At 37.6% G+C, this 15,000-nt stretch overlaps 2 protein-coding genes across 2 annotated transcripts in view; one reads left to right on the forward strand and one right to left on the reverse strand.

Annotated features, from left to right (window-relative positions):
• LOC137992756 (ubiquitin-associated protein 1-like) overlaps positions 1-4,719 on the reverse strand; it is a 12,357-nt gene extending 7,638 nt beyond the window's left edge. The window contains exons 1-3 of the mRNA XM_068838262.1: positions 4,438-4,719; positions 4,085-4,155; positions 441-497 (exon numbers count right to left, since the gene is read on the reverse strand). Of these exons, the coding sequence (XP_068694363.1) occupies positions 441-497; positions 4,085-4,155; positions 4,438-4,477 (168 nt within the window). The 5' untranslated portion in view covers positions 4,478-4,719. The remainder of the gene's footprint in view (positions 1-440; positions 498-4,084; positions 4,156-4,437) is intronic.
• Positions 4,720-4,814: 95 nt separating this feature from the next.
• LOC137992755 (coiled-coil domain-containing protein 87-like) overlaps positions 4,815-15,000 on the forward strand; it is a 44,857-nt gene continuing 34,671 nt past the window's right edge. Inside the window, exons 1-9 of the mRNA XM_068838261.1 lie at positions 4,815-4,955; positions 5,077-5,146; positions 7,339-7,388; positions 8,873-8,986; positions 11,047-11,118; positions 12,273-12,301; positions 12,416-12,483; positions 13,456-13,537; positions 14,349-14,484. Coding sequence (XP_068694362.1) covers positions 4,905-4,955; positions 5,077-5,146; positions 7,339-7,388; positions 8,873-8,986; positions 11,047-11,118; positions 12,273-12,301; positions 12,416-12,483; positions 13,456-13,537; positions 14,349-14,484 — 672 coding nt within the window. The 5' untranslated portion in view covers positions 4,815-4,904. The remainder of the gene's footprint in view (positions 4,956-5,076; positions 5,147-7,338; positions 7,389-8,872; positions 8,987-11,046; positions 11,119-12,272; positions 12,302-12,415; positions 12,484-13,455; positions 13,538-14,348; positions 14,485-15,000) is intronic.

Consider the following 15,000-nt stretch of genomic DNA (forward strand, 5'->3'; position numbering starts at 1 on the left):
TGAACTTGGAAATCAACCTATCATGATAGCAGTAAAGTTGAGTTATTCCTATTACCCCTGAAATGAGACCCCATTGACAAGAAAAATCACATTTTGACAGATTATAATCTTCAAGTGCTACTCTTGGAAAGGGTTAATGATACTTAGGGTACGTTCGATTGACCCTATTCCGGAATGAGAATACATGAAGTGATGATTTAAAATGGTTGGTCTGGCGTAACTTTTGAGGCAACAAGGATGATAAAGATATGTTTAAAATAGCATTTTAGCAAGTGTTTGACAATTTTCATGTGAATCTCCGTAAAAACGAAGGATTTCTAACTTCTATTCCATGTATTCCTATTCCGGAATATGGACAATCAAACACACCCTTAGTGAAGCAGTACCTCAGTAGAACTAAAGCATAGCATGCAGATATTATTAGAATTTTTCTTACTCACAACTAAGCTGAGAGCAGTAGTAGGATCTTTTTGCTGCCATCCAACAGGCAACGTCACCTAAAAATCAGACCAGATAATCAATTTCCTATTATTTATTCTATACTAAGGACAAAAAATTGACTATAACATGAATAGGGCATTTTTAGAATAACCCACTGACTACTGAACCGCCCCTCCACTGACAAGTAAAATCATCTGGCGTTAGACGTACAGAGTAAAATCTATTGAGTCTTACTTCCAGGAGTCGATGGGTTAAATCTCAAATGCAGGCGTAGTGACAGTTCTAACACTGAGTCTTATCCTAAGATGGACCATTATGATATTGTTAAAAAAATTACAGAATGACATTGTATTTTTGTTATCTAAACAATAGTCAATATTCAACTGAATCCTATTAAGGGGGGTCAACCATAACTACAAAAGACAATGAATGCTACTAAGACTGTATTAAGTCAACAGCAATTTTGAGGTCATGCGAAATGCTTATAAGAAGGGATCTTTGAAGTAACGTTTTAAATCAAGACCAGACATCACTTCGAATGGAACATATTATCACTGTTTTTAATCTATAGCATAGGAATGTCATTTGCACAAAAAAGGACAATAATTACATGTATGTTTAAGAAAATTTATCAAAATGTGACTTTATGACATCATAACTTCACTAAATAATGAATTTTCATTCTACAGATTTCACATTAGTGCTTTTGCACTGTCTTTTGTCATAGTCTCAGAGTACAAAAGACTACATGTATTTTAAGGCTATTTCTGTTTTGGTCGCATGACTCAACAAAACTTAATATAGTTGTGATTCCAGCCAGAGTAGTACACACTTGGTCAAAAAGGACAATAATAATTTTTGTTGTGGAGTTAAAGGGATGTGAGAAATGACCATTTGAAGTCGCACATGGCAATGGTTTTGTAGTTCAGGATCTACCCCCTTAATGACAATGACTACAAATGCAAATACTGTCATCCTGGGAATACTTTTTGGTCTTCCAGAACACTGGACATTGAACGTTCCCCTCTCCCTCATAAAAAACAACAACAAAAACTTTGAGTATACTGCAGACTTAAGGCCACCTCATTTAAACATCATTGAAATACAATGGTCACAAAGGAGCAAGGATGGCACAGTCAGTTACTGCGTGGCCTTGGTGCAAGAGATCCTGAGTTCGATTCCCGGATCTCACATCCTTGTTTCGACTTCTTTCCGTTCTGTGTAGCTTAAGTAGCTTAATAGATACCCATAAAACGGAGCACTGATGGAGAGGGGGGAGTAAAATGAGTGCACTGTCAACCTCAGGTTTGTCAGTTGAACTGTACTGTTATGAGTTATCGACGTTAAATATGGTTCTTTTACTTTTACTTTACTTTAATGGTGACTATTGTTATGGTGGAGCTCCAAGTGCACACCATTAGCAAGAAAATAATTACGGTAACCCATCTGTGTGAGAAAATTTTTTTGGTTTTAGTCACCATAGGACCATCCATCCCTCCATGAATGCCAATGTGACCAGCATCATGCAACCATATCGCTGGCTCAAGTTTAGAGCTCATCGAGGTCAGTTGTTTTTTTTTTTTAAGTTGACTGCTGGCCAGGTACTGGGTTTTGATTGGATTGCAGGCTCAAGCTAGTGCAGGTTAACATAATTATTAAGCTTTGTTACATGGGATGCCAAAGGCATACCATGTCTTAAAATCGGTCGACTTCCCTATTTTTTCCTTCATAGTCTGAAATTGCAATTAGCTTAGTGCTTGTGCTTCTCACTGAAGTTAAGCCCTTTCAGGCAGGGTTTTAAGTATCTGGATGGGAGACAGAGATGTACAGTGTACATTGTACAACACCGGATTGCCTTTCGTCAACGCCATATGCATTGTAATTCCTTTTTTTCAATTGGAATACTCATATTTAACTGAATCTTGACCATTCATCGCTTTAGAAGACATAAATATAGGATTAATCATTGTTTATGAAAGAACTTTGGAGACTAGAATCACTAGACAAGCCAAGATGCCATGAGGACGATGCATTTATGTGAAGAACGTCTATCAAGATTATAAAGCATGTGGAATGTGGCTAAAATGGAAAGTTTGGAGTAAAGAGGTCTGTGACCTTGATATAGACCATTTCACTGTTTCTGATGCCATGTGGTTTGGGGGCCCTCACACGTACAGTGAATGTATGAGATTTTGGCCAAAACTCTGCGAAACTCTGTTACAAAGAAGCAGATTTCAAAAGTTTTAAGATATTTTTAGTCATTTTATTTATATCATTCACCCAAAGGAAAATTAGATCATTGTCCAAGACCCAACCTCTTAAAATTGGACACAGAGATGTCCTCATGTCCCTTCAAATAATTTCTTGGGAATTTGCATAATTTTGATTACAAGGGTTTATATGAAATGAAACAACTTTTTACGATCATTATAGCTCAATTCTGATCGTCATATTCACAAAAATAATCTGAATAGAAGTGCTTTTTGAGAGGTATTCTCGCTATCCACAATTAGTATATACTAAAACAGTGGATAGCGTTGAACTCGTGCGTTGACCTCTGAGCAATTCGCGCAGAATTTTCACAGACAAATGTTGTAATATTTGCAGGAATAAATGAGTTAAAATCCTCTTTTTGTGCTATATTATCTCACTGTTTTAGTATATACTAAAGCAACTATTCACCTCAGTGTCAGTGGCTAGTGGTGGGTATTTAAAAATCCACCACTGGCCACCTCCACTTCGGTGAATAGTTGCTAACTGTCAGACTATAAAGTAGGCAAATTTTCCATACATTCACTGTGTTCCCACACACCTGCTGTGCTGTTCCCACCCAGCTTACCACATTTGTTGTGTTAAGCTGCCACTTAAAGTAGTGCCTAAAAAAGTTGGCGTGCAATGATCATGAGGCTTAACAAGGCCAAACACCTGCCCGTGGATGCCAATGAACCAGCTGAAATGGTTGTGCACATGCATGACATAATGGTCACACCCAGTTTGGTGTTATGATGTCTTTACCTTAGTTTTGTACGAGGACAATTCCAAAAAGCAGCTAATGCCACTGATCCTACTTACTCCATCTTCCTAGAATAATCTTTAACCATAAAGAGCCAAGGCCCCACACAGTCACAAATAGTGCTGTTAATGGACTGACTTTGCCTCTTTTGGCTCGTCACATAAAAAGATTGCGTGAATGGCCAAAAAAAAGGTCTCCTTAGAAGGCATGAACTGAGTCAACATTAAATTTGTTATTTTTCACGTATAACCAGAGTGACGACCAACACATTCCATGTTAACGCCTCCAGGCGTCTTGTTCTTCAAAGATTCCAACTAATTTTCACGTGGTAACCCTGTGCAGCCCGGAATTTTGTAGTTCTACTGAAGCTTTTGATTGCCTGACCATCACCATGGGAAGTCAAAATAATATGATAAACAGCTACGATACAACAACGAATTGAATGACATGACAAATTGAATTTATTTTTTTTCCTTCAATTATACGCTCCTGACGTTGTTTATATCAACCCGAGAGTGCCAATGAAAATTGGACCCGTTGGTCTTGGTGAATAAACTACTCGCATGATTACATATAATAGCATAATTTTAGTTTATCCCAGACTCTGAATGCATCGAAAATCGTATTTACCTTTCTTGGCGGCTTGAACTTCTCTCCAATTTTAACTTCTACACCTTGCAGCGACTGAAATTCAGCATGATCTAAAATATTAAGAAGATAGAAAACGGAGGCCTTGCATACGGAAAATCAGCAAGGCTTTGTCCTAGAAGCAATTGAGATTAGGAGAATTACCCTCCTGTTCCTTAGGCCTGTCCACAACTAACTGAACTATTTTCAATGGGGAATTATGAATGACAAATTGCAAAAGTACGGGATTGATCATGATGATGTAAGATCTTTTCCTTCGATATCAAGAAAAGAACGGGAATCTGTTCATCACAACAAATAAAGGGGGAAAAATGAAAAACAAGGATTGCACTTACGACTTCCACTTTTTCTAAATGTCTTTTGAAACGAAGCCATGACGAAGTAATTTCAAGCTAAACAACAGAAAGGATCGTGCAATTTGTTCGCCATCTTGAACATTTCGGAAAGTGATGTCATTCCACCAGAACGAGCCTGCGTTGTTTTTGCTCGAATTATTTCAAAGGGACGAAACAGCTATTTTAGCCATTGAACAACAGCAACGATTTTATCGCGAGTTCAGCAAATTTTCAGTACAAAGAAAAGTCTGAAGTCAGAACAGCTGAAAGCCAGCCGACAATAAAGGGGAAGAGTCTCATATTTTCCACTCCTCCCCACTTAGTGTCGATGTCGTGCCCTATTTACTCTGTCCCCAGTAATGTCCCCAGTGGCATTAATCTCTTTTGCTTCTTGTTGCCATAGTGAGTATGGCGCGCCATCTTGGTAAAGTCACGATGATTTTAAAACCGTCATAAACAGCATTGAAATGGCAAAAACAGAAAGGCTGTATCAGCTTGAAAGACCGCCGTTTTCTTCCGTGAGTTGAAAATTCATATTCCTAATTATGCTGTCCATTTTTATCACCTACGCGCTTGTTTTATGGAGCAAAGTAACCGGAAGTACACCTCACCTAAACCGCCATTTCTTTTCCTGAACAGAGAGAATTTCATACCAAGTTTACAAAACTTGTGGGCCCTTTAAGTCTCTTTGAATCGGAGGATGATGCTGGTAGGTGATAAACGAGCGAGGCACGTGTTCTAGTGTACAGTCTACAGTTTTAAAGGATGTTGATATTATTTTGTTATTCAGTAAGTACGTGTAGCAAGGTTGGTACATTTTGCTGACCCCAGTCCATGGACTACCTATTGATAGACTACCCTAAAAATACTATTTCGAATGAGTACTGTTGATCTATGTGTAAGCAGCATCTCAAATAGTGCTTACTTAAGCCTCAACACCCATTTTAAACAGCATTGTTCAACAGTATTTAAGTTTAAGCACCCATTTTAAAAAGGTTAGCAAAGTAATCGGCCATCACAACAATAATCGAAAGCTAACCTTTTTAAAATGGGTGCTTTAATCCGAAATTGGGGACGAGCTTGTGCTTGTTCCTGGTTAATTTATTTGTATCCTATGGAGTTTGCCTTGCCTAATAATAGTTGGCTTATCTTTGCAACTGGCTGCTAAGAAGAAGCCTAGGTTGGCTGCAGGGACGTTTTGGGGCAATCTGCTGGGGGCAGGCCATAATTAATTATGGCTAATTAGTCTGTCAGATGAAGTATATTAATTAAAGAAGAACTTTGATGGAGACTCCCCATGCGAAGTAGCCAGGCACTGTCATGCTGACAAGCAACTGAAATCAAGGGAGGAAGGGTCAGGAAGTAAGCCTGTGTGAAGGACAAACATGTGGCATGAAGTGGCTTGTGAGGATTCTACACGTAAATGTTTGCTGCCATGCGACTGAAAGATCCATATGAGCATGCTTGTTGAGCATGCACAGGAGGTTACAACCACCATTTCTTACGACACACCCTAGCTTACCAACATTTTTGTGGCACCTTTTAATTAGCATGTACTCCCTTAAATTAAAATTTCAATTAAACATTTCATTTCTCGTTGAGGTCAATCACTGGAATAGGTGTGAATCCCATCTTGGACTGTAACTGGCTGATTCAATCTATTTCAGTCAGCTAGTGCAAGTAATATGACTGTAAAAAGTGAAATGGATGGTTGAAAGGTTGAAAGTGAAACAATTGGACAAAGTTCACAATTTATATTAATTGAATATAATGGTAACTTTGCCCAGATGTTTCATAAATGTTTGATAAAAGGCACAGTAACATAGCTAAGTTACTTAATCAAATTATTTATATGTGCTAATAAAGTGTTAACTGCTAATAATTATGATAAAAAGTGATTATGTGCAAGTTGGATCTTTTTACTCTGATAATTAAGTTCTTGAAAAACCAAACCTACCAGGATAAGTTGTTGTATGGGGAGTTTGAACTGCATGTGACCTGACCGCATCAGTTTTTAGGGACTTTGGAACCGGGAGTTATGCAATTTGAGGCTACCTGGAACCTGAGGCATATGTTTTTCAAAAAAGAAAAAATATGTCAAAGTAATCATGTGATACAATAGTAATATTTAATAATAATTATTTGCTGAAAGCGAGTTGAATATCAATGATTAGTATGATTACAGTGACTATTGAAAATTCTCTGCGCTAATTGGTGGCAATTGAGGTGATTATTACGCAAATCAATCACCTATACAGTAAGCTGTTTTGTGGAGGTGACACTAAGAAATAAATTGTTTTAAATAAAATGCATGTTTTTCAAATAATCACCTATGTAATTATACTGAAACAATTATTATTTGCCTCAGACTGGGAGAATGTCATGATAAAAACTTTGACACTCACCAATATTCACCTCGCCTTCAGCACATACATGTAATTGCTAAATATCAGTAAATAAAAGATACTCACCGAGCCTGAGGTGAATTATTGTTTTAGTGTTACAATAATTACATGTACACCAATAATTACGTAAAATTAATTTCTTTGTCTGCACCTTGGCAAAATATCAGGCTTGCAGCCATTTTTAAAAAACCTTTTCGCCGATAATCACCCCAGTGCAACCAGTCAGCGCAGAGAATTTTCAATAACCACCTGTGTAATTATAATAATTTGTATTGATGGTATATTACAGTGGAATCCCACCTATTGAAACCTCCCAGGCAATGTAACTTGGTTTAAAGAAATACTGGGATTAGAAAAATCAGAATTATAAAATTAATACAATGTAGCCAGGGAAAACAACCTTTGGTTTGAAGTATCAGGAGGTTTGAGCATTAATCCGGGGTTTGAAAAATTAGGAATTCACAGTATTTACCTTATGTTAACTTTTCTTTTGAAGATGTTGGAAATGAAAACCCTGACATTGAAAGACCTTTAACTCCAATCGAGGTACTGTAGATTCACATTGATATGGATCCGAAATAAAATTGTTGTTTAGCTTGCATACAATGTGCTCTTGAATATTAGCAAAGCCTCATCTTATCCCTAAAGGTCGTATTATGTTCCCCCTCTCCTCAAAAACCAACATTTGATTTGATATGTGTTGATTGTTGATTTTAGTTTACAGTTTCCCGAATTAGTGCTCCAGATCTTAAGAAGACTAGACACTTAAATAAAATTCCTTTCCAAATAATCAGATTTGTGCTACCCTCCATGAAATTCTTAGGTTCAAGGGGATGTAATCTGATATCTTTACAAAATTCCACTGGTTATAGCTGTCACTAAAATGCCAACGAGCCAGGCTTTCGTGACCTGGCGCCTGGCGGCTGCAAACATCATGCTGTGTACTCGTGCGGCACTCTCACTGGCTAATTCACTATGGTCAACATGTCATTGCTTTGGTCTACATTACAGCTTTTGGTCTACATTACACACAAATTTGAAGCGCTTCTGAGATTTTGTCCGCCTTAAAATCTTCTCGCGGCTCTATAATAATATGCCGCCTCGCCAGGCCTTCTGTCTTCAGAAGGCCTGACTCGTTGGCAATAAATGTCCTTAATATGTAGAGCTGTATTAATAATTGGACTTGTAATTATTTTGTTTATTAAATTTTTGTGATCATATTTATTACACATATTTATATTATTAAAAAATGAAATGAATTCAATTAATGGCCTCCGGTTTTTGTTTTCATTTACTATAGGATACACTTGTTGAAGGAAAACAATTCAATTCAGTTTTATTTCATTTTTTTTGTCAATTAGACTTTCAATAAATTTATACAACCCAAATAATAAGTTATTTACACTTTAAAGTACTGTTAAATTGAAATTGCAGTTTCAAAGAAAAAGGGATATCCCACAATAAATAAAATGGTATAGATATATGTTATTTTGCAGAACACTGAAAGTCAAGTGTTTTAAAATCAATGTTTGAACCTTAACTGATAAATACTGTACAGTAGTACATGTTTGCTTCAATAACTGGAAGCTAACCTTTGTAAAAATCAGTGTGTAGACGTATTGCAGATTTGCTCCACAAGAACTAAAATTCTGCAAAATTTCTCTAGGACGTCACATTCAACAATTAAGGGGACCTGTGTACCTACTTTAGCTCACAGAAACCATTCTTAAGTGTTTTTGATTACGATTGGCCAAGATTCAAATGAATGCCAACTTGAAAATGTCGGCCTGACGTCACTGTTCAAGTTCTCCCCTTGCATCTTTAGTGTTGCTCATTTTTCATTTAAAATTTAAAAATGAAAAAGTTGCTGAAAATTGATTTAATAGTCAATTTATGGTCAAAATAAAAGTGATAATTCCCCTGATACTTCCTCTTTAATTAAGCAGTATCTCTGTCTTTGTGTTAAGTCAATTGATTTGCATTTGTATTTTTTCATTTTTTATTTGCTGCATTGGATTTTGTACATGTAGGATGCAGTGAAATGCCCCCCATCTTCATTCAATGCATTTGTTAAGCTTGTGCGTCCCAGACTGTCACCAAGAGAAGGGATAGCTGGTCTCTCTGTTGTTGACCAGGAGCAACTGGTGAGTACAACAAATTCCCATGCCTATTAATAATATGTATCACCGTTTGAAACTATATTCTAAATTGTTTTTACTGAATTGTAAGGCAATTAACATTACAGGTCATATGTAGTCCCTCGTCTCTCTAGTCTCCTTTGCAGCTGTTTTTGGGATGCCATGCAATGGTTCTTGGGGGGGCATTGCGTGACATCCCAAAAATGGCTGCAAAGGTGAGTAGGTCGTCTGCCTATTTTTTTATTTCTCGTTTACAGTTCTTCCTTCTATGAAAGTTCAATGTTGTTAGCGGCAACTTAAATTTAGCCTGCAAGCAAGCTCTCCAAAGAGAGGTGGTGGGTTGGAGAGCTCTCCTCTCCCCACCCTGGCTCTTCTCATTATTACCCCCCCCCCCCCCCCCTTCATCTCTTCCTTGCAACTTTGTGATATCAAATTTGAGTACATTCACCTGGAGATTTTTATACATGTACCCTTGACTAAGACACCGGTTTTTCCCTTGGCTAATATAATCAGGGTTTTCTTTAAGGTTTTAAGTAGCCGGAGTTTTTTGCAAAGTAGACGGTTGTGGGTCCGGAGGACCCACACGATGGGCTTTAGCCCATCGCTTCTAGGGGAGTCCGGGGTCATGCTCCCCCAGGAAAATTTTTGAAAACTGAATGCCGGAAAATGCATTTCCTGGCATTTTGGGCCATGAAACTCAAACATTAGAGGGATGAATCAAGCTGCAATTATACTATGAAAACCATGTTACTCAAAGAAAGACATTTCAATAATACAACCCTATACACAAAAAGTTGAGTGATATTTTTTGTATCTTTTTGGTGGTTTTGCTGGAGCTAACGAGCCTGGCAAATATTGCCACTTGACAACTTGTAAACATGGCTCATACTTTGAAGGACTAGACCAGCAAAGGCTTCTGATTGGTTGTTAAATTAAGCAGCTGATTGGAGGATACTAATTGGCCAATGGCGTAAAGGATGTTTCGATCCTGTTTAGGTGTGAAGATGACACACATCCGTTCCATTGTGTAATTAGCGGGAAAATATGCTTGCGGAACTTGGTTGTAGTAATTCGAAAATTGAAAATCACTCGAGCGGTTTAAGAGTGATGTAGTTTTTTTTCCGATGAGTTTAGGAGTTCCGTAAAGCAGTGAGAGTTGATCAAGAGTGACGTTGGATAAAGATCCGTTGTCATGATAAAGCGTACAGATACCCTCGAGAGGACGAGCACTTACGCGGGCAAGTAGGATTTAACTCCGAGGAGCGTTACGTTCAAGTGTTTAAATAAAGTCTACGAGTCCTCAGCTTCTACGTTCGCTATAAATGATCAACTGAAAGGTTCGAAGTGAAAACAAAGGAGCGGTTAGTGAATGATCAGGGGCTAGTTTTGTTCCTCAGTTGAGTTGTGGTAAGAGATGCGTGAACGCAGGCTGAGCGTGTTGCTAGCAGAACATCATATGTAAATTTCCTTCTGGAATGAGAACAAACCTTTTGAAAGTGTTTCTTTGTTTACAAGTTTTTTTATGATTGCAGCATGATTAAAGGAAGTTTTGCGCGGACTAAAACGTCCTTGAGTGATTTTTCCTTCCGGTAACATCATCTCTACATGTCTTGACTCTTCAAATAATGAAAGTAGCCGGCGAAACCTGACAGAGAAGCCGGCGAACTTCGCCGGCTGCCGGCTCTTATATACAACCCTGATATAATGTACTACCCTATCACTGTTTCTGTTTGAGCAGAGGTCCCTTTATTAAATACAAGTCATGTCCAATACAAGTGCGTAATGAGATTCATGGCACTTTGCATACACATCACATGTCACAAGGTGTCTCCTTAAGTCTAAGAACTTCAAGAGTCACTTTTCTTAAGGTCATGCATACAGCTCTACAATTTGCAAAGTAATGAAATTAAACATCATTGAGTTTTCTAACTACTAACTTGTAAATAGCATCGACATAATGACAAATAAATACTACGTCTGTGTAAAAGCCACACCACTTCATTGTATTGCTTGTTTATCAAAAAGTAACACGATGTTGATGTGTAATTTATTCATTTTTCCTCCAGATTGGAGTTCTCATGAGTGAGCTGAACAATATCTGGAGAGGTGTTCGTAGTGGTCCACCAGATCCTTTCCTGGTAGGTGATTTACAGTGCTTGAAATATACGTACTATTACTTAAACTATATGTCAAATTGCCTCAGTCTGGAGCCATTGAAACCTTCACTTGTAATTCAGATGTACATCTAGTAGGTTTTTAATTAGCTTTGCCTGGCCAATTCTAAAATAATTACAAAAAGAATATTATTCAATACTTAGAGAAAGAAATGAGCAAAAAGACAGAGTCAGGGAAACCGCAAAGTGTGAGACAATAATATTGCTGACTGGCTCATCCAGACTGGAATTCTCATGTGCAAACTAAATATCTGGAGAGATCTATGTTTGTAATCTTCCACCATTTTACTGAAATCTGTCAAACACTGACCAAACATCCAACCCAAATCCTTAACACTTTGTGGGGAATTGACAAAGGGGAAGTGCTCAGCACCCAATCCAGGGTGCTATCCCAGCCCTCCTCATTCTTGGACCTTTTAAGCCCTCGGGCCCTCATAGCCTAGTTATAAAATTTTACTGCATGTACAACAAGGTTGAGAACATTTCCATTACATCTGAATCTGGATCCTTCATTGGTGTTAGATCAGTGTTTTATTGCTTATGAATGCTGAAAATAAAGTCATCACAAGTTTCATGTTTCGTTAATTCATGTGGAAAAAACTTTAAAGGCACATCCTTAAAATACATGAGGCATTTTTCAAGTCAGTTCTAGTACATCTGTAAATATGTGTAACCTTCAACCAAATAATAGTACATACATAATAATAAGTCCATACGAAGAAAAAGGTGTGAAATTTTGGAAGTGTTTGAGCTTTTTTAATGAAATCCGAACAGTGATAATGAATGGGACACTAACTTTGAATTAGCTATGTTTCGTTTCTTTGATTTATAAGAGCACGCATCAAACAGATAGAAGCTGCTTTACAGCTTGAAGGTGATATTCAGCTTACAGATGCAATGCTCAATTATCAGACAAACCCTTGGTTAAAATGTTATTAAGAAACTTCTAAGTACAGCTAATAATTGACTTGCTGTTTTTAACTTTCATGATTTGTACTGACACTGTAATTGTGTTTCAGTTTACGTTTTAAATATCAGTTGTTGGTCTTTCAGAGTTGATTTTAAAGTCTGGAGTAAACCATTTACTCTGTATTTGTTATTTCATTGTTGATTTTTAGACTAGTCAACAAAACAGAGAATTACAAAGGTACTGTATGTCTTTTTGCTGGTGTTAAGGTAAAATTTTAACGTAAGGAATTTCAGCATTGTCAGTTTGTCTATAGCATTATAAATGAAGTTAAATACCGGTATTTTTTTGCAGACGTTTAACAATTGAGATTGTGGTAATCACGCAAGGACTTTTCGCCAAGTACTTGAACAAAGCTAACAGTAAGTCCGTTGTTCATTTGTTACGTTGACGTGCCTTTCAACCAAGTTTTGTCAAGAGAACTCTTCAAGTTTTGTCAAGAGAAAAAGGAAGCACGAGTTTTTTTTATAAAAATGAGAGAGTTGTGCAAATTACACTATTTTAAGTTTATTTTGATTTCCAGTCTCATAAAATTTTATGGCCATTTTCGGCTCCTTAGACAATGTTAAGGGTGCTCCATCATGGACCTTTTTTATTCAGAGTACATTTGCGTTATTCTTCCTTCACATATCGTACACTGGATCGAGTCTCAAAGCAGATTCGGCTTCGCTTACGGTACTGTGATGGTCTGGACTGTCTTGTTACCCTCTCCACAGAGCCACAAGTCTCCTTTAAAGGAAACCTCCACTAAAACAAGAATACAACTTCAAACTATTTAACATAATGTTTACAATCAAAATTGTTCAAACGTTTTCTAATGGGAGCGTTTGTATCCGAAATAAATGAATTTCAAAAACGCTTGTTTTGGTTTTCAAATTTCCTGGGCGCCGACATCTTGAATAATTGTGACGTGTTATGGTTGCTCTTTTGTATTTGCACAAAGAGCTTGTGTTTTAAAACAATAGGGCAACTATGACACGTCACAATTATTCAAGATGGCGGCGCCCGGGAAATTTGAAAACCAAAACAACCGTTTTTAAAATTTATTTATTTCGGATACAAACGCTCCCATTGGAAAACTTTCGAACAATTTTGATTGTGAGCATTATGTTAACTATTTTGAAGAAATGCTTCTGTTTTAGTGGAGGTTCCCTTTAATGTTATTTCCTATCTGGCCCCCATATCCCCGAGTAATTGTTGAAAGAAACTATTTCTCTCCTGTTTCCATCTTCTCATCCACTCATCAAATTTACAAGTTGTTTAAAATGTTGGTAAAGGGAGATGTGTTTTACGATTCAATCATCTATGATTATTATTCATTTTTAAATTTAAAGAGCTGAACCGTAGAGGGGTGTTTAGTGGCCCAGCAAACCTAAGTCGTCTCAAGACACAGCTTGCTCTAGAAGCAAGTAAATGGTAAGCTCGTTTCAGATTTGTTTCGTTTGATAGTCTGAAATGCAAACTGATGCTGATTACCTGCCCAGATTGCTTAAGTATTTAAATGCCATTGCAACAGCCATTTTTATATTCAGCTCCTCCATTAAATATTATGAGAGGTTTAAAACATGTTACTTACTAATTTACTTACGGGTTTCATGTAGGATTCTAAACGCCTAGTTTCTCAGGATTTCCGTATGTCTCGATATGCAAATAAGGCATTATGCTCACGTTCGAATAGGCCAGTTTCATATTCTAACAGTTGGACTGGATCTAGCATGAAATGGAGGCTAATGCGGGCAAATTAATTTGCATTTGAAAAGATTTGCCCGCATTAGCCTCCATTCCATGCTAGAGCCAGTCCAGCCGTGAGAATTCGAAAACGGTCTATTAGGGTGTTTACTAGGACGGAAACGTCCAGAACCCAAATTTTGTGCCCGGAACGCACCTTATAATTAATGGTTACTCATAGTCAACAGTAAATAGCGCAACGCAATTCATTCCCGTTTATATCCTGTTGTCAACGTAATTCATTCCCTTTTATATCCTGCTCTCAATTACCTCGGTTAATTCACCTGAAAAGACTCACCGGCCAAGCCGCCATTGTACACAACACGAAAACAATGGAGGTGAATCGTCGTTTTTCGGGTCCTGGTTTTCCACACACCCTGTCGTAGGTAAGTTATGTGTAATAGCCAAAGTTTAGTGATCAGAATCTGAGCGGTAATGGTCTGTGGAATAATGAAAAAGCATAAAAATTAACGCTTAATCAAAGATCTCTTTTTTTCAGTTTTAATGTGTCGAGCTTAAGACGTGATTTGGCTGCAGACATGAAACATCCAACTGATGCAAGCACCGTTTCCAGCAAATATTCTTTTACTAAAGCTTTCCAACCCCCATCTCCCAAGCACTATACACCATTGGTGGTAAGTGTCACGGTCTTGTCACAGCCTTTGTACCGCGTATAAGAAGCTGTTTTTGTGTGTTTTACAACACAATGATAATGTGCCCAGATGAGTTTCTAGTTACATAACTACAAGCAAAGGGACAACTGAAAAGGAAATAGGATTCTTAGCCTACGATTTACGGATGTCTACTCATTGAGCTACAAGAACTGCCGTGATTCCTGTCTGAGTTAACCCGAGTGCCTGGTTTTCTTTTCATTTGTTACTTTGCCCGTGGCCAAGGAACTATCCAATCAGACCTTGTTTTAAAATGGGATAAACAGCATGCAGAATGCAGTGTTTGTGCGAGGAGCGTGGTGTCAAATAACTGACAACTGAGATCTGCGCTAACTGTGAACAGTGAAGATAATGCAGAGGTTCCATCCTTTCCTTCGTTAATTAATGTAGGAAAATTAAAAACCAGTGGCGTGCTCATCTACTTATATCCTTCAACTTTAATCAGAGAAATGTTCGGACTTCTACATCCGTTTTTCCTTT

The sequence above is a fragment of the Montipora foliosa genome, chromosome 2 (assembly GCF_036669935.1).
Source record: "Montipora foliosa isolate CH-2021 chromosome 2, ASM3666993v2, whole genome shotgun sequence".
NCBI classification, from domain to species: Eukaryota; Metazoa; Cnidaria; class Anthozoa; order Scleractinia; family Acroporidae; genus Montipora; species Montipora foliosa.